The sequence below is a fragment of the Paramormyrops kingsleyae genome, chromosome 17 (assembly GCF_048594095.1).
Source record: "Paramormyrops kingsleyae isolate MSU_618 chromosome 17, PKINGS_0.4, whole genome shotgun sequence".
Lineage (NCBI taxonomy): Eukaryota > Metazoa > Chordata > Actinopteri > Osteoglossiformes > Mormyridae > Paramormyrops > Paramormyrops kingsleyae.
In genome coordinates this window covers 14,533,677-14,555,745 of record NC_132813.1, presented here as the reverse complement: position 1 = coordinate 14,555,745, position 22,069 = coordinate 14,533,677, and the positions used below count along the sequence as shown (strand labels likewise).

The following is a 22,069-nucleotide window of genomic DNA, read 5'->3' as shown; positions in this document are numbered from 1 at the left end:
GAGACCAGACATTTCCAGAAATGGAACACAACAATTTAAGAGTATCAGTTTAATATGAGGAAAAAAACTGAAGTAAAAGCTGTTGTACAATAGGCATGTTAACGTTGCATCTTCCAAGCGTCATGCTTCAAACTTTAACCAACTACAACAGGGAAAGTAAAAGCCCCCCCCCCACCCTCGGTCTCTGTCCCCCACACCACTGCAGCCCCGAAAGCGGTTACACAGTAGATGCACATCAACGTCAGACAGGTTAGGAGTGAACAAATGGGATTAAACAGCTGGAAAGTACAGACAACCCCCCCCCAAAAAAAAATACCCCGCTCTGGAATGGGACACGGACAGCCTCAATACGGCCGGTCTCGTCTTTCTTCTCTGTAGTCACCTCTGAAAAAGACGAGACAAACCCCAGTTGGAAAAAAAGACAACCCAAAAACCAAGTCAGACTCTCTGAGGTGCTAATGAATGCAGAGAGTGAGCCCCCTAGTGGCCAAAGCCTTTAGGGGACGAGATCAGTACAAACAAAATTTCCCTTGGGGACTCTGCACAGGCGTCGCCACTGAATAGCCACTCATACATCGTTGTACTAATATGATATCGATTCTGTTGATATTTGTGTGCGGCCACCATAACCAAGGCATTTCTTTTTTACTCGTTCGGCACTGGAGCATTAAAAATGACTAATTCACATCTCTACCACCTACCTGCCCCCCATCTTGAAGCCACCTCCACGGTCACCACCACGGAAGCCCCCCCGGCCTCTGAACCCACCACGGTCGCCTCCAAAGCCCCCTCGACCTCCACGATCTGCAAAAGAAATACGTTTTTTCCAACAAGCACGGCCCATCACAACATGGGAGGCTGAAGACGCATGGAAGACGGCTCCCGTACCTCCAAAGCTGTCCGCCGGTTTAGGAGTGCTACATTTGTTGCACTCAAACCGTCGGGCGAAGTTCAGGTTGCCACAAGAGCTGCGGTGAAGGGGGGGGGGGGGGCAGCGGATTCTCTGTTAGCGTTTTAACTCAGATGGCATGTAACCTACACAGAAACACACATACATTACCTGTTCGGACAAAGCCAGTCTCCTCCCCTCATATCGAACCCTCCAAAGCCAGCGCGAGCACCACGGAAACCTGAAATCAGGACAACGGCATCCATTAGCAGGGCTTCACTCTCCAAAACAGCGGTTCAAACACAGAGAGACACAAACGCACCTCCACGGCCTCTGGCCCCACCCCGGGGTGAGAACTCTGCCCTGCGGGTAGCAAAAGACACCTTGATCGGCCGCCCTTTGAACTCCTTCCCTGTAAAGAAAATTCCTAGTTTAATACTACGAACACAGCATGTTTCCGAAGAACAACGGCCTATTGGGAAGAGGGGTCAGCACTTACCGTCAAACCAGTCGATAGCAGCCTTGGCAGAGGGTGGATCATCAAACGAGACTGTGGCTTCCCCTTTGAGCTGGCCCGTGGCTTTATCAGTGTATAGGTTAATCATGGGCTGCGCCGTCTTCTTGTTTACCTGTAGGAGAGACATACATCAAGCACGCTATCAGCCAGAGGAAGATGGGAGACCGCAGACCAAGTACCAAAAGAGAAGCGGACATCTTGCCTTTATGATGCCAATCTGCTTAAAGAAGTCCCCAACTTCCTGGGTGGTGACATCCTCTCCAAGACCCTGGACGAAGATAGTGTTGTTGTCCGAGTTGTCCTCGTCCCCCCCTGGTGGACAGGGGAGATATCAATCACACTTTTAAGGCCCGGGGGAATGTGGAGGCGGTGGCAGGGGAGGCTTCAACAGGAACCTACCAGAATCATTTTTTTGTCCATAATCTCTGGTCCCTGAAAAACATCAAAAGGACAGAGAGGGCAGCATAAAACAACAGGAGAAAAGGTCAAGTTACATGACTACAGAGCTCACTACCTTTGAGCTAGACAGCTCTGACTGGGCTTGACGCCAAGGTGCTCGTGAATCAGCACCCTCAGTTTCCTACGGGATCAGCCAACCCTTGTGCCATCAGCAGTATTTGAGAAGATTCTACTGAGAAACCACCAGCTTGCTTGTGGGCTATGGCAAGTTCCGTTTCACACAATGTTCACTTCCTTTCTGGGGCAAAAAGCTGCCATTTTCAACATGCAATAAATACCACCGTGGAAGATTTTAATGTTTTACATGTAAACACGGGAGAAAATTACGGCATGTCAAACGAAGACCCTAGGACAGTAGGAGTGGCTTATGTATGGACACAAGGACAATCTGTGGCTTTTGGAGTCCTGTTCTTTGCCAAAAGACTTTTTCCATGGAAACGGTTCTGATACTTGTCACTTACCACCGTAATTTTGGAAGCCACCACGGTCTCCACCTCTGTAGAGGAAAAATCGAAGAAATGATGCCTTCCTTTGTCACACCGAACCCAGTGCCCCCATTTCAAGCTTTGTTTTGGGGAGTTTTTTTTTTTTTTTTTTACCAGTTTACACCATGAGAGTTTCCCCCTTTGCATGGGCCAATCCTTGAGGGGTAACTGACCAATGAGATTTCAGGTGGTCAACCCAAATAATCCCACAGGCCAATGGTCGATCAGTAAGACAATGCTGCATTTTTACCTGACTTTCAATTGATCAACCAGGAGGTTACCTTGGTTTTTACCGCATTGAAAAAGGTTTTTCTAGATAGCAGCATCACTCGACACAATGTCATGACATTTTCTTCCAATTTGAGAGATTAAACTGAGCTCCAACAGAAGAGGTCCGAGTTAAATCGCATTCACTTTGAAACCTGTGGTATAAAACGCAGACCAAGTTAAGAGAGAAAAAACACAGAACTCCATGACAGACACTCGTGTATGAACGGCAGATGATGTCAGTTATTCTGAAGCTTGTGAAAAGTTACATTTTCCCCCAGGAAAGTTTTACCCGAGGGCAGAAACCCAAGCAGTGTGAATTCACAAAGCGGGGACACGACAGGGTGGAGAAACACCTCCTCAAGTGCCAGGTCAACGATCATACCTTCCTGCTTGCGGTCATCGTCATGCTGAAACGTCACAAGCAGGAGACTCATAGACCTGCCTGGGCCAGTTATTCCAGTATAGACTACCCCAGAACCACTGGAGAGAGACTAAGCAGTCTGCAGGGGTCAAAACCCTCCCCAGCCCAGCTTTCTAAGGCAACACTGGCATCCAACTCGCCCTGGGGAGGGAGCATCATCAAAACAACATGGTGCAACGTGAGTCTAGCCAGCAGGGAACAAATCCCCAATGGTTTTACGGCTGTCAAACACTCCTGGTCACAAACAGCAAATGGCTCCACCTAGTGGCGAACCTGATGTGGACTGTCAGGCTCCGCAGGCCTGGGAGAGCGAGTGGGCCCAGTTTAACCCAACACCCCCTACACTTAGCCTGGACTTTGAGTATCTGAGAAACAGAGTCACCTTCTCTAAACAGGTATTTCCACCACCCGCCCTGGCGCTCATTTTAAGGCCACCGTAACAGACACACACAACCCTAGATCAGCCTTGGAGGGTCCCAGGCAATTTAGCCATCAGTCATGTCACTTAGCATGTCAGTGATGTCACAGGGTCACTCACACACAGCAACCCGACTGCGGGATGAGCCGACGGTGATGAAGACAGTGAATGAATCCCTGTCATGTGACCGGCCCAACGGCGAGTGCCCCATAACCACACTTTTCAAAAAAATTTTTTTTTTTTTAATAATTCATATCACACCTCCACCAAGAAGCAGAGGGACAGTCCCGCCCCCCAATTTCACAAGTTGATGCTCTAGCACACGGGAAAATCCCCAATGTCCACCCCCATCCACTTCCACCTTCCAACGAGAGCAGTGAACCAGGACACAGCAGAGCTTAGAGGAACCTCATCAGACGTGACACGCAAGGAGTAACCCTTCCTGCATCTCACCATTAAGACTCAAGATTTTTGCTTTTGTGGGGGGGGGGGGAATGACACACAGGTATGACACTGGCAGCATCTGGATGATGCACAGCAGAGGTGCCGATCACACGGACCTGCTTCCGGACGGCGGCGTGTGGGTGGCATGGAGGAGGAGCAGGAGGGGACCTCAGAGGGCCGGAACGCGCACTTACCTCCCACCGGGTGGGGGGCCACCTCTTCCGTCACGATCGTATCCCCCACGCCCTCTGCCTCGGTACCCCTCAGACCTGTCATCGCCTCCCCCATATCGTCTCATGCCCTGACCACCGTCGTCATCATCTGCGGGAAGAAGCCGGTTTATCAGAAGCAGTCAGGATTAGTTTGTGTTTGTGTGTCTGTGCTGATTAATGACTAAGTGACAGGAACAGACTAGCTTGCATGCTCACTGTACAGTAGTGTTTTCAAACCCTGCCCTTGGAGACCTCCAAACAGAAGAATACTAAATAGCAAAAATAATAATAAATTATAATAATGGCACTATCGATCCCTGTGGGGAAAAAGAAAGCATAAAGGGCAAGGCACTGTACAATTGTTGCGTCGTCCAAAATCCCCCTGTTGCTGGCCGGTGTAGGGCTGCTGGCTGTAAGACCCCTGCTGGCTGAAGCCTTGTGGCCGCTGCTGGGGTTGCCCATAGGACGCCGCCTGGGGTTGCCCATAGGACGCCGCCTGGGGTTGCCCATAGGACGCCGCCTGGGGTTGCCCATAGGACGCCGGCTGCTGTGGAGGTGGCTGTCCATAGCCCTGTGGTTGTGGCTGCTGCTGTCCGTATGACGAGGATTTCTCTCTGTACCTTCGAGGCGCAAGATGACACGTGTCGGCCGATAACGTTCACTCAGAAATGACCAATGGGGTTTTGGCTTAACGTAACACCATGGAAACAGCTGCCCAATAACTGAACAGGTCAGGCAGGCTAGTGTAACTATTAACCAATAATCACTTTTTAGGGAGTCAACCAGTAGGGGGCGCAAGCAAGGGGAACATCTTACCCTCCTGACGGGTCTGAGCCTTGTTGGCCATAGCTGTCAAAGCCGGTCTGAGACTGCTGTCCATAGGATCCAGAATAGCCTTGGGTGTTTTGCCCGTAGGTCTCTGTTTGGGAACAGAGGTTAACCAAGACATGTTCTCTCAAGCTTTCCATCCAGGCTTGACTATGCATCATTTATTCTGTTGCTGCACCCCTTGGTAAACCTCACAAACCTGGGGGGGAGGGGGGGTCACACGATTCACTAGTGTCCACATTATATACCAACATGGATGCTTCTGACGAGTTGGGGTAGTTTGCAAACCCTACAGACTATTTACTAGGTAATAAAACAAGTACATACAAGTAAATGTGTGGTTGCGATTCTAGACTTCCCTCAAATTGAAAATCTCACACCAGCCAGCTAACCAAAGTTGGCAGAAACCTCACTGTTGTGGTACAAATGCAAGAAATATCAAAATAATAATTAATATTATTCATAAAAATATAAGACTGGCTACCGAACTTTGATACTTTTGTGGCACCGACAGAAATGCTCCAATCCTATCCAGGATCGAATAAGTGTTTCGGTGCCAAATTCTGATACCCAAAGAGTAAATCTCAGGGTCTGTAAACCAATAATCATGCAGCATATGTAAAGATCTAAAGTCACTGGTGACTGGCTGTCTAACATACTCATGAAATGTTCTCACAAAGGCCGGAGGAAAAACATGCTCAGAGACAAACCTGTGAACTGGTTCGCATGTGTGTTGTTTTTTGAAGGAGGAAAAAAAAAAAAAAAAAAAAAAAAAAAAAAAAAAGTGTGGTTCCACAGGGTTCCAGGCTGCGACTATTTAGTTGCATTTTGCAACCACTTTTGAAGACAGTGCAACTAAATTTTATAACTAGACGCACCAGGGCGACTTGCAAATATGCCCCCCATATAGTGGCTGATCACATTGTCGTATATCATGTGAAACACCTGGAGGCAGTTAGAATTGGTGTGCATGTGTGCGAGAGCGAGATCGGAACTCGGTCCGATACAGTTCCACAGAGGCACTAATGAAGCAGTGCTTACAGTGATAAATTTGCCAATTGCTTGAGCACAAGCACCAGCACCAACATAGTTTAACAAATTATGTAAAAGTGCAGAAAAAGACAGTATACGGTATTATTTTTGTACCTCAATGAGATTGAGCACCTTAACCTGTAAAATGTGCCAGTGCACCAGGATAACATTGTCTTTTACTCAGTGGAAAAGGAAAGATCGATCCGCTGGCCAGATATATTTACGAATTACAAACCTGTCACAGGTCATATAAGTAAAACCAGGGCTCAAGTCTCACGCACTGACTGAGACACACGCATTTCAAATAGTTCATACGCTCATCGAAGTACCGAACATGTTATTACATGAATGTGCACACATTCAGAGTGCAGGCAAGGTGTAACTTGCAGAGCAGGATCCAATGAATGCAGTAGGCAGGGCTGTAAAGTGTCACACGCGGACTGTGAGACTCACGCTCCGTCCCCTAACAGATGTAATCTCACACCAAACATTTGATGAAACTTGAGAGCCCCATTAAAACATAAATAAAAGGTTGTGTCCCATTATGATCCCAATCGATCCCCCAATAACTAATCAATAACTAAAAAGACGACTTCTTCAAATAAAAGATAAGTGCTGTAATGTTTAATGTATTCTTGTTGTTGAAATAGATTTACAAACATACTGGAATTGGGAAAAAGAATGTTGTTCAGGGACCGGTATTGAAACCAAGGTATCCTTCTGGTATTGGTATCGAAAAACGTTGGCCGTATATGTCTAGAGAACTATGAATGTTTCCGTGTCTGCGCACACAGAGTGGATACGCGGGTGTTGCGTGCCTGCGGAGATGTGTGAACCAGCCAATGTAAGGCCTCAGCGCGACGACTGAGCCAGTTAAGCACCTTAGAAGTAGGATCCGTGTGGGTTGCAGTACCTCACAATATACAAAACCTTGTCAATTCTATAATGCGATAAAGGTCAGACTCTACAAAAACAGGTAAAGGACTGTTTTGGGGGCGTGTCGTGTGATTAGACAGACTTCCACTATTGCTCAAAAGACCATTTCAAAATGTGACCATATGGAGGTACCACGTCAAAGAAGCGATCACTTACCAGGCGGTGCGTAGCTGCCATAGCTCTGACCACCATGCGATGATCCATCACTCCCTTGACCGTAGCCCTACGCAGCAAAGGCACAGCACAAGATTTTTATTCGTTCAACTGCCGACTCTGGCCTGATCGGTTACGGTCCGATACTAAGATCCAAAGCACGTACCTGCGCACTCTGCTGGTAACCCTGGGGAGGAGGCGCGCCGTAAGATGAGTAACTTTAAGAAGGAAACATTAAAATGTTTAGATTACAGCCACATGTAAGATTTTGGGGCTTCTGTAGTGAGCAGCATAGCGCCGATACCGACTTTGAGCGCCAGGCTCGTCATTGTGTCGTGACAGGAGTACATCGTCTGGCTTAAGTATACGTGAAGCATCTCGGTAATACCATACATATCAACTCAGTCTGTGACCGTACCTTTGCTGTGGAGCGCCAGGCTGACCGTAACCAGATTCTGCGGAAAGAGGAAACCGGTCAGGGAGGCACACCGGGTGTAGTTAATCAGACGGCTCTGCCACTTTAAGGGGGCCTGGGCATGAATATGTGCCCGCGATAGATGACAAATGCGATCAAGGAATCGTGAACGCCAGTGAAGGTCCACCTCTCGATTACCCCAAAACAAAGAATGCGGCGCCCAAAACGCGCCACCATGCGCCGGCGTGGTCTGAGGCCTAGCACGCCTTCAAACATGGCGGACAAATAAGGCCCAGCACCAAACTACATATTCTTCTGCAGGATGATCACTATCGGCAACTAGAGATATGCGTCTATTAGTGCCAGGCTGACCATGCGATGGGCAAGTGGGCAGTGAAGGCTGCAGCCTGGCGTCGCGCACCGGCCCGTAAAACACCGGGTAGCCCCCCCACCCGCCGCAAGGGCGCTTAAATTCAAATTCGTACGCGTCTCACGAAAGTTCAATATACGAATAAAAACCGATATGATATTAGTAAGTCACAAAAGCTTACCAGAAGCCATTTTCCAGCTCGTAATAAAACCACTACTCCACCTTTTAAACTATTTCACGTTAAAAACCCGACACCATGAAGGCGCCCAATGCGGATCTTATGAACTCCGACCTTCCGGTTGAAACTACCAACTTCCTGCTATGACGCGTTTCCTTAACACTGCGATTGTGCTGGACGTCGTATTATGGGCAGCGTCGAATAATGCGTCACCGCATCGTATGCAACGCTGTAATTCGCATTTATTCTCGGCACAGTTTTGGTGTGGCGATTCGATGAAGCTCCATTGTTAGTCTTATAGGCTTTGTTGTACTGGAGTCCCCCCATTTCTTATGTGGAACATCCCAGATACTTCCTTTTAGGGTCACGTGGGAACAGCCATCTGCGGCTTGTTGTCTATGCACCAGTTAGTACATAGCGAATAATGTGGAGTCGTGTTTACGTCCATAGTAATTGATATACACTGATCGAGAGATGCCTGAAAGTGGACGTAGGACGTTAGCGTGTGTATCGTTTAGTGTAACAGGTGCAGAAGAATGTGCAGCGCTGCCAGCCGTAGCCTAACCCCCCTGTCCATATCTAACTTGAATTACAGTATTCATCTAGATCAGGGGGTCAAGCTTACCTGGGGCTTGACTTTTTTTTTTTTTTTTTGAAGGAAGATAAGGAGCTAAAATACAAATATAAAAATGATGCATACAGTATTGTATATGTGAGGGATGCTAAAATAAGCAGATGATACAGTACCTGTACAGTGCTATTTCATTACATTAAAAAAAACTTACTGAACTGTGCAAAAATTAATATAAAAAATATATACAATAACATTTCTCCGCAGCTTCAGGCACCGCCTTCTTTCTCAGCTCCCACCGTTTGCTACCATGTGCATGTTTTGATTTCCTAGTGCAATCCGTGCCTTATAGTCATGAAATTTAAGTGCATCATGGCTCCCAAAAGAAACCTGTTGAGGAATCCAGGAAGAGACACTGTAGCATCAACTTGGAAATGAAGCTGAACATGATAAAGCAGCATGAAAGTAGAAAATATAACGCCGTGGCACATAATTTTTACTTTTCACATCCCAACACAACCACCATCCTGAAAAATAAAGAGAAAATTAAAGAAGCTGTTAAAGGATGTGCTTCCATGAAGGCGACAGTATTGACTAAATAGAGGAAAAGCCTGATATCTGACATGGAAAAGCTCCTTGCAACATGGATACAAGACCAGGCCCAAAAGCAAATCCCCTAAGTACTGTGATAACAGCAAAGGCATTGTGGCTTTTCGAAGCAAAAAGCAGGCCCTGATTACGATGTGCAGTTTAAGGTACCGCTGGCTGGTTCAAACAGTTTAAGCAGAGGGAGCGTCTCAAGGTTAATGGTGAGGCTGCAAGTGCTGGTGCAAAGACAGCTGCTGATTATTGTAGGAGGATATTTTCCAGAAAATTTAACATGGATGAAACACGCATGAACACGAAGAGACTGCCGCAATGAACATTCATCCATCGAGAAATGAAGTCTGCGCCTGGCTTTAAGTTGCACAAGGAGTGTGCAAATGTAGTTGGCAGTTATTAATAACAGCCATTTGATTGCAAAAACTAGAATGTTATCAATGTTTAAACAGTATTAACAGATTCAGTCAGAAATATGGATGGGTTTAATCTCACGTTTTATTATTTTAAAAACACGCCTATTTTTAAAGAAACATTGCATATAAAACTGGATTACACTGCGTATATGTAACATGAACAGTACCAGTTTCTCAAATATACACACATATCTCGATCCCAGCCCACCGAAACATTCTATAATGTTTGGCTTAGAAGATATGAAAGTCATTTCTTTTTAAAAATCATCTCGGATATTGCAGCCCACTGAGAATACAAGGGAAGGCACTAGTGTAACATATAAAATTTATACTATATGATCCAGTCGAACGATTACAAAAAAAAACCTCATTTAGAACATCATATTGTTTTTTTCTGTGGTTACGGTTTACGCCATTAGCATAACGGCACTGAGTGACATTCAGTGAGCTTCCTCCGGAACAGAACATCACGAGGTTGAAGGCATATGGACCAACAGACTCAGCCATGAATAAAAAGCACATACAATGTGACCTGGCATCAGTGCCAACAGACGGACTGGGGCATTTACATCAGTTCAGCCTCCAGGCATGAAAGATAAACTGCAAGCTGACTCCAGAATGGATTTCTACAAAATACCTCTCGACTGCTATTATTCTGTACCAACTTACTGGTTCTGGTAGTTGTAGGAGTCAACCTGTAAATGCAGCGGTGACCTTGGTTAACTAAGGTTCATGGTTTAAAAACTCTTTTTAAAGTATACTATCACCACAAGTATGAAACAACATATTCTTTTTAACCTTTAATAGGCTCCTCGTAGCAAGTGTCTTGATATTCCGGCAAAACCTGTTATCATTAATAATAAACAAAAAAATAATAATAATACAATATTTATAGAATAGTTAGGTGGTTTTAAGAAGTTGGGCTCATGACCAAGATATTCATGCCTTCAAATCCTATTAAGGAAATTGCTGTTGGACCCTATGAGGAGCTAAACCCTTCAGTCAGAAATATACATATACAGTGGTTTTAAAATATCAGCATGGTGACTGTGTACTGCTTTGAATGAGTCTGTTGAGATGTATATATATATATATAAAAAAAAATAAAAAAAATCTTATTTCCACTTTGTGGTCACATAGAATCACAGTCAGGCAACCTAACGTGACTGATTTTTAACCAAAACTGCCCTTTTCATGTTAAACCACATACACAGCTGCGGATCTCACGGCTTCTTAATGAAACACCAAATGGCACATGCATGGCCAATTCACACGTAGGCAGTGCCTAAACTTTGCACAGTATATGTACGGTAAGCATTTTCTATATAGGAAGAATAGCATGTAGCACTCTGACAGTGTCTTCCGATACATACAGTTTAACAGGAGCACTTCCTAGACATGCACACACTCAGCGTTCCGTCCGTAAGTAATGCCTATCACATTTAATGTCATCCTTTCATTTTGTTTGAAGTTACTGGCTGCATAAGGTTTGCTGCTACTGCAAGTCTGCATTAATGTCGACAATCAGCTGCCCAAAATGCACATAGTCTGAGGCTGTACATTAAATCTCATTTTCCACAACATCAGAAACACCACATGACATTACATGACATTTTGCTCAAATCATTTGCACCCGCACCACTGTCCCCATGGCTGCATCGCTGATCGGCCACAGAGACTTTTGGTTTGCTTGGTTAGTGGACTACTGCTGGACAGGCTGCAAGAAGATAATCATAAGAGTTAAAGACCCTGCAAATGTGCAGGGCGGTAGGCAGGAGGGGAACAAACTGGACATGTGAGCAGGGAAGTTTTTCACTTTTGAAAGGGAATAATGTGCCGGGAGGGGGCGTGTGAGCTGTGCTGTTTGTCAGACGTTCAAGGTCTTCAGCTCCAGACGTCCTGCGAGTAACGGCCTTTCGTCATCAGCTTCTTGATGTAGTCCACGGCCTGAGTGTGGCTCATGGCCCCGAGCTCGGCGGCAATGTCGTAGAAGGTATTCTGCACGTCACGCGCCATGTTGCGGGCATCCCTGGGTGGGGCAGCAAGAGTGGCGCTTAAGGATACGGTCTCGCAAACCCGAGGTGTGCAGCTTAGCAGGTTAGGATGTTATGCTTGTGTTCGCGGGGTTGCGGGTTCAAAGCACATGGTCAGCAGAACTGCCAGATGCTCCAGGGACTGACCACTTTCTCAAAAATATGTCACTAATAATGAAAAACGTAAGCCTGCAGCTCACTGGAGGAACCTGCTGTTGGACCCCAGGGCCATGTACTTAACATGAGCTGCTCTGGTATGGAATGTCCAAATAGGTACAGCTGTTGGCATCTAAACCAAGACATGGAGCTTCACAGTGACAGAACGCCGTGAGGCCTCAGAGGACCGCCACTCACCCACAGACATAGATGTGGGCGTTATCTGTGTGAATCAGCTTCCATAAATTCTCCTTGTTCTTCTTCATAAGATGTTGCACATACACCTGAAGTATCAACACAGGACAGGGGGGGAAAAAAAAGGACAAGGTCTGGTGGGTCCCAAAGCTGACATGTCCTGAACAAACCAGGAAAAAACATGCAGACATGCTCCATCCCATGAGACTCCAGAGCCCCCCCACCTTCTCTCCCTGGTCTCGGGAGAACGCCACGTTGAGCTGCGTGACCACTCCTGTCCTCTCAAACTCCTCCAGTTCTTCTCGGTAAAGGTAGTCCTCAGCCTTGTGGCGACAGCCATAGTAGAGCACAGTCTCGCCTACTTCCTTACCTGCAAGACAGGAAGTCATTTGAAAGCTTTTAGAGGGGATGACAGAGACCCCAGTTACACTGCAACAACACTGGTATTCTGGACGTTAGATGGCGGAGGTGCACCTTGAGACTTCAGCCAGCCTCGCTCCTGGATGAATCCCATGAAAGGAGCGATACCGGTCCCTGGGCCAATCATGATCACCGGGCTGCTGGGCTTGAAGGGCAGTCGGAACTGGGACTTCCTGACGTACATGGGCACTGTGGGCTTGTGCCCATTGTCCGTCACCACCTTGTTCTTCAGCCAGTTTGTGGCCACGCCCTTGCTGGTCCGGCCCGTCAAGGTCTTGTACTCCACCACCACTGCGCAGATGTGGATGCTGTTGGCGTGAACCTGCGAGGAAAAGCGTACACGTTTGTGTCATTCGGGGGGGGGGGGGGGGCCGTCATGGCTTCAGCAGGCATCCCCTCCTCTTCGGCATGAGGGGGGGGCTCACCTTGGAGGAGGAGGCGATGGAGTAGTAGCGAGCCTGTAGTCGGGGCATCAGCTCACACAGGTGGTCGATGGGCGGACGCAGGGATGGGAGGTCCTGAAGAATGGCCAGAATATTCCTGCGAGAATCCAGGACCCAGCTCTGATACAGAGCCTGGGAAACAGAAGCTCATTAAGCAGGAGGCGACCGGGAGTAAGGCAGCCTTGTCAGACCTGCTGGCACTCCAGAGGACATGGACAAACACAGATCTAAGTCAAAGGTTTTTACTGCCCAATAGTTCAAATCGCCAACATGTGCCCCAGTTAATTATCTACAGGCAAACTTTAGTGCTGCAGCTCGACTGTGACCTTTAACTGTCCCCTTATCTATACTGGACCACAATAAATGGGCTAAAAAGCGCATCGCACGCACATCGTGTCAAACGGCGATGCGGCGAGGGGGCAGGTACCTTCCCCTCGGCCGAGGAAGATGCCATCTTGCGCATGTTCTCCTGTTCCTGGGGATTAGTGGCGTACTGCGCCAGCTCGTACAGGACGTTGGTGCGAGGTGGGTTGCTGATGTCCAGGTAGTGCATCAGGGCCGTGCGGTAGGTGGTGGGACATGGAAAAGGGTGCTTCTTATTCGAGTCCTCTGCAGGGACAAAACGGTCAGTTACACAACTGTCAGATGACCAAGTTATTTAAATAAGGCACCCAGCAGGTGCATTATGGGGCCACGAAGCTCACTGGTATCCGGAAAGTTACAGAAATTCAGGGCACTCAGCTTGTATCGAACGGCTCAGATTCAGATAAACGATCTACACCTGCGTCTGCTGGCCCCGACATCTATCAAACACACTAGTTAATTACAGCTTATTGTTTTAATAACCAGCAAATGCCAACAGACAGGCGGCCATGGCCAAAGACGGGATCCAAAGCATTATCAATCTCATACCGTCAAGGTTGTTGAGGGAAAAGACAGTGTCAAGGTCTACACCAAGGATCTCTCCGATCTGGTTCACGAGAGCTGTCTCGTTGACGGGGAAGACCGCCACGTGGTCTCCGGATTCATACCTGGAGACAAAGAGAATGACACGGGCTCAGTCCTGAGCTCTAGCATCAAGGCGGCCTCAAGGTCAAGGTCACACCAGAGTACTGCAAGTGATTCTGGGGTGTGGTGTTACCGAATCTTGGACCCTGTGACGTCCAGCTCCAAGTGCATCAGGTGTCGGTCCCCTCCCTGGTTCAGCTTGCGGTTGACGGTCACCGATGACAGGAATGGGTTTTTGGAATCGAAAGGCCTGAGAATTACAGGGACAACAAAAAAAATGAGGGATTTCATGCGGCCCCTCCCCCTAAATGAGTTGTAACACATGTTGCGTGATTTACAGGGTTATTGGGGATTGATTGATTGATGGGTCATTGTAGATCCCTCAAAGATGAAAAAAGCTGGAAAACTATAATGCTCAGGTCCTCTGCCAGCCAAACTCACGGTTTCTGAGTCTCAAAGCTCTTGAGACGGCCAAGCTCGCCGGTGTAGATCTTGTTCATGTTGCAGTCCGCGTGCACCACCAGCTCGTACTGACGGATGCTGTAAGGGAGAAGCGGACAATCAGCCTTGTGCCCCATGGGCGGGGTCTGTAAAGAGGCGCGGCACACCCAGCCTGCTCTGCTCAACATTATGCAGGAGCTGATGTCAGCCAACCATCGCAAGATATGTAAATTAGCAACACAAAGCTAGGGGCCAATGAATTCCGAGCTCCTCCAGCCCATTGTGGGGGGGGACAAAGACTTGGCTCCGGACCTGGATTCTTCTCCTGTTGCCTCCACTCCGAAATGCTCACAAACGGCTGGCCAAAACTGCTCCCTCCAAGAGACAAAGTCCTCTTCCAGGCTGAGGGGAAAGCCCATGACAGCTGTTAGCCAAAGCGGAGACCTTCACGCAAACAAGCCCCCAAAAGTTCGGGGGGTGGGGTGGTTGGGGGGGGGGGGGGTCTCAGACTACTGCTGAGCTGACCCCAACGGTTCAGACCAACCTCTCATGCCGGCACAACAAATAAAACACTTACAGAAATGTCTTTGGATCCTACTTGACTGATCCATCACTCACTTGGTATCGTCGTCTCCCAGCCCCAGGTCGAAGATCCTGCTAGCACCCAGTTCTTCCATTCTCTTATCCACGTACTTTCCCATTGCATTGTAATGTTCGTACGTTTTGTTCCCAAGGGCAAAAACCTAGACGAGCCAAAAACACAGGGAAGCACAGCGATGAGACCGAGACGTACAGGTGCCTAGTGGTGTGAACCGTTATTTGCGGCAAGTCGGTCACTTTAAAGTAGAAATCGACTCGGGCCAAAAACCAGCACATTCTGGCTAAAACTGAGGAAACCACACTGAAACTCACAGAAACTCGTGTGAAAACTTCGTGGGACTGCCCCAAGCCACCATTACCACCCAGGAAGGTCCCAGTGGTAGGCAGACTCGTTGACTGGCCCTTGGAAAGGACTGATTGGTTGACAGAGCTGTGAGGACCTCGACCAGTGAAAAGGCCTCCGCACCACAAAGGCTCACTGCAGAGCCCTTGCACAGAAGCCTTTATGCTGGGGGTAAAGGCTGTCCCATTCCCGTCCCCGGCCAAAGGCCGCTGGTTAGCATGACACCCTGCAGCCAGATCCCCAAAGAAACATTGGGAAAAAACCCCAAATAATGATTCTTGGATGTATCCAATTTGCAGCCCCCCCCCTGCCCAACGGAGCCTTATTAGTGCTGTCAAGTGGAAATCCCAGCAAAGCCACAAATGCTGCGGGGGCGGGGAGAGTTGGGTAAAGCGCAGCTTGAATCTGGCAGAGATCCGAACCGCAATCCAAGGCCCCCACCCAACGGGGGGGGTGTGCTCCGGGTATGGGACCCCCTGCATATTTCTGCTCCCCGCAGCCTGGAGGCAGGGGCCTTAAAGCCCAAAGTCATCTTTAGGGGAGAGGCTGCTATTGTGCTATCTTCCGAAGCAGAACTGAGCGAAACCTGAAAGATGCGACTAAAAGCAGCCGGAGACGCAGCCAAGGGGGTATGATCTCTGGCCGACCGAAATAAACATTAACACTTCAAGCGGTGCAGCTGAGCGGCTTGCATACCCCGACTGGGCTGGGTCACAGAAGGACTCACCGTGTATTTGACGCCGGATAGGTCGACTTCCCCCTGCTGCAGCCAGTCGTAGAAGTCCTGGGCGTTGTCGGTGGGGTCCCCCTCCCCATACGTGGCCATGCAGAAGACGGCCAGCGAGTTGTCGATCTCGGTGAGGCGGGGCAGCTCGGACTGAGGGCGGAAGGTGATTTGATGTGTTTTACTACTGCGTGACCTCAGACAGCCGCACGTCTCCACGGAGACGATAGTCCAAAGAGGCGAAGGGCATCTTGGGGGGGGGGGGGGTGTGTCCTCACCATGTCATACTCCTCGGGATCAGCTGCCATTCCCCTCATCCCGTAGCGCTGCGCGTCTTTGGACAACCGGTTAGCAAACTCCTCACCCGTGCCCGTTTGGGAACCGTAAAACACCACAACATTCCGGCCCTGAAAAAAACGGCAGGGTGGGGAGAGGTTCCACTAAAAACCGAATGTCATCTTGCAGAGTTTAACCAACGTAAAAAGTGTCTGTGAGCTATCCTCAACCCTCCCAACACGTTCCACCCAGCAGCAGCAGTGTGCATTTCTGTGGAATGTTGGGAAATGATTCGTCACACTGAAAGATTTCTGGGAAATTACACGCTGGTGCAGGAAGGTAGAGAGCTCGTCAAAGCCCCTCTTGCCTAAGTTGATGTTTGTGAAATTGGTGGCAGCACAGATACACAACAGCTGAATAATGAAACTACACTTACCGTCTTTTTCATCTTCTCAATGAAGCTGGTCTCTCTCGTGGGGGCGGCCCTGTAAGGAAGGCAGCACAGTCAGCATCGCTATCACAGGGAAACAGACGCAAGGACTGGAAGGTCTGTGACCCTGCAGCAAGGAGCCCCCCCCCCCCCACGATAATCACTCTTTCTTGGGGGGGGGGGGGGGGTGGATGTTAAGAGAAAAGCAGGAAGAACAAAAAATGAACTACAGAGTTCGGGAGTTCTTGCACCATTCTGGGCTGCTGCCTGTTTGACGGTGAAGCTCTGCATCATGCTGCCCATGTCCACCACAATCCTCAGGCAAGGAGACAGAGCGCTAATAATCCGCAGACTGATCGAAAATGTTGCCGCATACAGGACCGAGGGGAACTGAAACACTGGACGGTAAACAGGTCCACTGGCACAAGAGCAAGCAGGCAGCCGGCGAGCTCCCAGCTTCTCCAGAACCTTCTAGCATCAGAACAATGATGGGACAGACACAGTCCCCCACCCCCAACTTTCTGGGAATTGGGGCACCGATTGGGCGTGCTCTGTGAAAGCATCATTCATCAATCTCTCAATGGCAAAACATGCAGTATGACGGAGACACCCCCACGCCCCCCCCCCATTGCGCAACAATTTGCCATTAACCTGCGGCGATACAAGGAGACTGAACTTTGCCTGGCATTTTACAGCGGTGGCGGCACCCCCTGGGTACGAACACCATGGCTGACAGGCAGAAGCCCCGCAGACCCCGGACAGGGACACACGGGGGGGCGGCGTCTCATGGCTAAAGGAACCGAATTTGCTCAAACGAAGCATTCAGAAAACACGGTGCCCACCATCCAGACTGGCCGAGCTGAGTTAATCGCACACAACCCCCCCCCCCTCCCAACCAAGAACTTCATACAGAAAACTAGGACCAATAACCTATAAGCTGCAATTAAGAATAATAAAATAAACCAGACAAATTTAGAGCCTCTGGCGTTATTTATTTACCAATTAACAAAAGCACTGAACAGCGACGTGTCACTCCGGGGAGCTCCGTGGTGCCACCCTGCCCCCGGAGGCGCCCAGACCGCCACTGACCTCTCTGTGAGCTCCCTTCCTTCTTCCGACATGCTGCACAAGCATCCCATGCCTGTCCTCAGTGTCCTGCACACCGGGTTGCTCGTCTAATCCGCAGCAAGGAAGCCAGACGCTGAAAACGCTCAAGCCACCCCCCACCAAAGGCAGCACCAGAACTGAACCCAGGACCTTCCTCCGGACTGAGCCCTCCGCCCTTTCCCAAACTCACCCCCCCCCCCCCAAATGGTCCCTCCCCCACCGCAAGGCTCGTCAGCAGAGGACAAGCTGGTGGGGGCTGTCCATGACCCATTACCACCTCCACGGATCAGTCACGCATCTGGCAGCCACGGGAGGGGAGGGGTGGGGGCAGAGACACGGAGAAGAAATGTCCCCTAACGCAGTGTAGCAGAGCTGCGGTCCCACACACAAACACACCCACACATTACGCTCTCTGCTTGTCTCCTCCCCATTTTCCCCTGCTGGGAATAAAAGAACACAAAAAGGTCTTTGCCACAATTCAGTAACCCTGGAAACACTTATCATAACTACACCCCCCCCCCCTTTTTTTTAAGGAAACAGGCTGAATACGGCCCGCTTCACGACCCTGGGCTGAGGAACAGCGTCACCATAGTAACCTAATCTATCATACAAGGATCCCATTTGCGACAAGGCTGGGGTGCATTGGGGGCGGCGGGGTGGCCAATCGGAGGCGGCCCCAGCTCACAGACGCTCCTCTGTCCGCCACGGGGGACCCCGCCAGCCTGCTCTCCTCTGCAATTTAACGGAGCCTACAAGCGCATGCAGGCGACACGGCGAAAAGCTACCATGACCTCACTCACACACAAGAAGGAAACCCCCCCCCCCCCCCGGAGATCACTGCCCCCCTGCCACTTCCTCACGCTTTTCTGGGTTTGTGCCAACGCGGGGGGGGGGGGGGGGGATGTCCCACAGAGCCCAGTTAGTGGTAAATCAGGCTCGCTCCGTCTCTGGGCCCGCCCCGCCTGGAGAAAAGCCTGGTGCACTGACGCGAAACGCCACGTGGCGCGGTGCTTGGTGACGGACCACACGTGCGAGTGCCATACGCCCAGCAGCAGATAAGATAGCCAGCAGCACGTGCCTGCGAGCCACACGCAGGACAGCCCCACAGGAGGCGCCCCAGAGCGGTGCTCCCCGCTGCTCCCCGCTGCTCCCCGCTGCTCCCCGCTGCTCCCCGCTGCCGGGCCACACCGGCTTCCGACCCCCACGAAGTACAGACTTCCCATGGGCCCTGCACATTCATACCCTACTGTATATCAGGGCACCAGGTCAATATTTTATATATAGTTATATTCTACAAACAGTAATTCACCATTAATTTAAACTACCCCTTTGAAACCTTTGGAAAAACTCTAAAGCAGTGTACCTCAACCTAGTCCTCGGGGACCCACATACAGTCCATGTTTTTGCTCCCCTCCAGCTCTACAGTGTTCCTCCTGGGAGCAAAAACGTGGACCGTCTAGCAAGAAGCCATCAGGCTCACAGTTCCTACCAAACCATAATCCCCCAGTGCCCTGGAGGTCAATCATAAGAGAGAGCCATGGACGGTACTTCACCGGAACAGCCTTGAGGGGGCACCGTGTTGACTGGGCTTTACTTTAATTCACACAGCCTTACTCCCCCTCCACCAATCACTAAATGCACAGCATTACAACACAGAGTGCATCCTATTCATGTGAGAAATCTCAGCAGACCCTTTCATATCTTAGAGCATTTCAAGGCTTCACCAAAGGGGACAGTGACCACGTTTTACCTCTGAGCTTATCCTGTAACACTTTATGAGACATTTGATAATGCTAATCAAGCTGATGGCACGCAAACAGCATGTCAAATGTCAGGGAGATTGATGCCCCCAGACAGAGCGGCAGACAGCCGGGACCCAGTGGAGGCCAGTGACTTACTCTGTGGTGAGCTTCTTAAACTCAGGCACCTCCTCCTTTTTCTGCCGGAAGAAGAACCAGTAGATCAACAGACCCACGATAAGGGAAAAGAGGAAGATGTCAAAGCTGCTGAAGAGAGCCTCCTCCTCGCCTGAAGTTTCCGGGGTGCCAGTACCAGCAGGGTCCTCCATCGTGCCACGCGACGCTGAGGACAGATCCAGAGACAGCCACTGAAACCCGGGTCCCAGAGATCCCCGGTCAGCAGGTCACGGGGGGGGGGGGGGGGGGGGGTTACTGATCAGAGCAACCAGAGCAAAGCAACTTGGTGAGAAAAGGGCCAGAAGACAAGCAGCTGAATTTCAAGGTGAAAGGCGATTTCCACTTAATTGTAAAATTAGATGTTTTGGGCTCCTATTAACTCTGTAATGGAGCTCTGATAGGGGAACAGAAGCTTTGTACTCCGTCACTGGTGATATGTACGGCCACTATCCTTTCCCACTTGCGTTTAGGTTCTTCGATGACATAACAGGAAATGTCAGCGTCTCACACACACACACACACACACACACACACACACACACACACACACACACACACGTTTGTACTCATCTCTTTGTGGGGACTCTCCATTCATTTCTCTGGGCAAAACCCTAATCCCATCAATGACAACCTTAACGCTTACCCAGCCATAACATTAACTATAAGTAATTAAAAAAAAAAAAACTTTTGGCTATTTTAGTTTTTTTATTGCAGTCACAGATTTTTTATAAAATTGAGGTATTACCTGCGAGGAGTGGAAAAATGTCCCCACAAGGTTAAAACATGCCCACATACAAATAGTATAATAGTAGTATGATGCCATACATGATACCATCTTTACCATACATTTTCTGCTTTGCCATTTTAAATGTAAAATGACAAGTTGTAGGTTCTCCCAAAAGCTCCGCGCATTCACTGGGACACAAACCAGGAATCTCTTTGAAACAGAATGGTATGTCACAAGAGCCTGAGAACAGTGATGTTGTAACAGGGACCCAGTCACAATGAGACATTTGGCAATGCAAAAATTGCCAAGTCATGCTTGTGACGCTAGGGCATGTACTATAATTACTGTGTCACACTGAGAACTGCAATCACACATAGTTTCAGAGGCCCGCTAGATGTGAAGATGACATATTGGAAAGGTACAAAAAGACACTTAACTTATCACACAATTCATACCCAATAATGCAGGTCTATATCAACAAACTACACCCAATCCAAAAGCCAGTTACATTAACAAACAGTAGTACTTAATAGTACAGCCTTGTGTCATACTGGACAATTTATTTAATCACTCTTTTCACCTATTTTAGATTCACGATACGACATGAATACCTACGACCAACTGTCCGCAGACAAAAAGCGAGAATAGAACTAAAGAACGTCTTTTGTTTCGGGAAGGGGGGCGTGGTGATAGGTGTCTCTAGGCACAAGCAGCAGACGTTCACAGAAGTGGGAATTTATAGAGACAGAGAAGTACCATCGCCGCAACGAAAAGAAAAATGCAGAAAGCGCTATAGAAAATGTCGGTCTAAGAACCAGCACCCCAGAAGGTCGGGAGCAGAAAAACACAGCAAACATACGGGCAAGACAGAACTATCCTTAAAATCTGTGGTATTAAAATAAAACTAGCAGTCGTTTAGACTAACTCAACAGTCATCAGTTAATAACCAGTAAACACATATGAAATCGAGGTGTGACCCATACATTATTAACTGTATACCCAAGCACTTTGTCACGTATATCGAAGATTGCACAACTACCGGTATTAAGTCACACAAATCAGAAAAGTAAAGGAGAAAGTCTTTTATACAAGGAATTACGGTAGTGACATTTAAAGTGCACGTGCCAACAGCAAATGGCAGCTTTCGATTAGCTAGTAAACTAAGAGTATTAATCGACCAAAAACTAGAGAGAGACAACCGGAGGAGCAGACAGCAACCCGGCTTAACGCACAACCGGTGACCGACCAGCCAGCCTAGTAGCTATTCAGCTCTCCACACTGACACGTAGCCACGGTACTGACAACCGAGACATTTATCTCGGGAAAAGACCGCCTCTGCTGATGGCCAGTTTCCGAATAAACATCTGTAAAAGCCTTAAATATCAGCCGCTAAAGGTATAAGTTAATGAGGAAAACACTTACTTATCCCTCTTCCCTATTGCAATTCACCACCACCGCCAATACGGCAACTTTATGCTCTTGCGTCACTTTCGTGCGCCGATAAACTTTCGGGCAGCAGGACTCGCTCAGCATCGAACTGGGGTGGCCAGATGATATAATCACCTTCAAAGTGATGTAACATTCAAAATATTCAAGGAAGACTTACAAAACATTGTTATATTTTAGTGTATATTAC

The 22,069-nt window shown here is 48.7% G+C and overlaps 2 protein-coding genes across 3 annotated transcripts; both read right to left on the bottom strand.

Moving 5' to 3' along the window:
- Positions 1-34: 34 nt before the first annotated feature.
- LOC111841462 (uncharacterized) lies at positions 35-8,186 on the bottom strand. The gene is made up of 16 exons (XM_023807197.1): positions 8,031-8,186; positions 7,483-7,519; positions 7,231-7,282; positions 7,068-7,134; positions 4,932-5,034; positions 4,473-4,735; positions 4,098-4,224; positions 2,327-2,361; positions 1,806-1,838; positions 1,609-1,718; positions 1,389-1,518; positions 1,212-1,301; positions 1,061-1,130; positions 889-968; positions 702-804; positions 35-384 (listed from the first exon to the last, which is right to left on the bottom strand). Exons 1-16 carry the CDS (start codon positions 8,038-8,040, stop codon positions 345-347), a joined length of 1,350 nt encoding a protein of 449 aa, XP_023662965.1. The 5' UTR covers positions 8,041-8,186; the 3' UTR covers positions 35-344.
- Positions 8,187-9,678: 1,492 nt separating this feature from the next.
- On the bottom strand, positions 9,679-21,933 carry LOC111841427 (NADPH--cytochrome P450 reductase-like). Of its 2 annotated transcripts, XM_072701292.1 has the most exons (16): positions 21,856-21,933; positions 19,689-19,872; positions 16,690-16,738; positions 16,256-16,384; positions 15,981-16,130; positions 14,929-15,053; positions 14,623-14,712; positions 14,311-14,409; positions 14,003-14,119; positions 13,774-13,892; positions 13,289-13,470; positions 12,844-12,993; positions 12,473-12,740; positions 12,223-12,368; positions 12,002-12,087; positions 9,679-11,643 (listed from the first exon to the last, which is right to left on the bottom strand). In XM_072701292.1, the coding sequence occupies exons 2-16, from the start codon at positions 19,856-19,858 to the stop codon at positions 11,499-11,501; spliced, it is 2,025 nt and encodes a 674-aa protein (XP_072557393.1). In that variant the 5' UTR covers positions 19,859-19,872; positions 21,856-21,933; the 3' UTR covers positions 9,679-11,498. The 2 variants fall into 2 exon arrangements, with proteins under 2 accessions (XP_072557393.1, XP_072557394.1); XM_072701293.1 differs by lacking the exons at positions 19,689-19,872; positions 21,856-21,933 and adding an exon at positions 17,773-17,977.
- Positions 21,934-22,069: the final 136 nt, after the last annotated feature.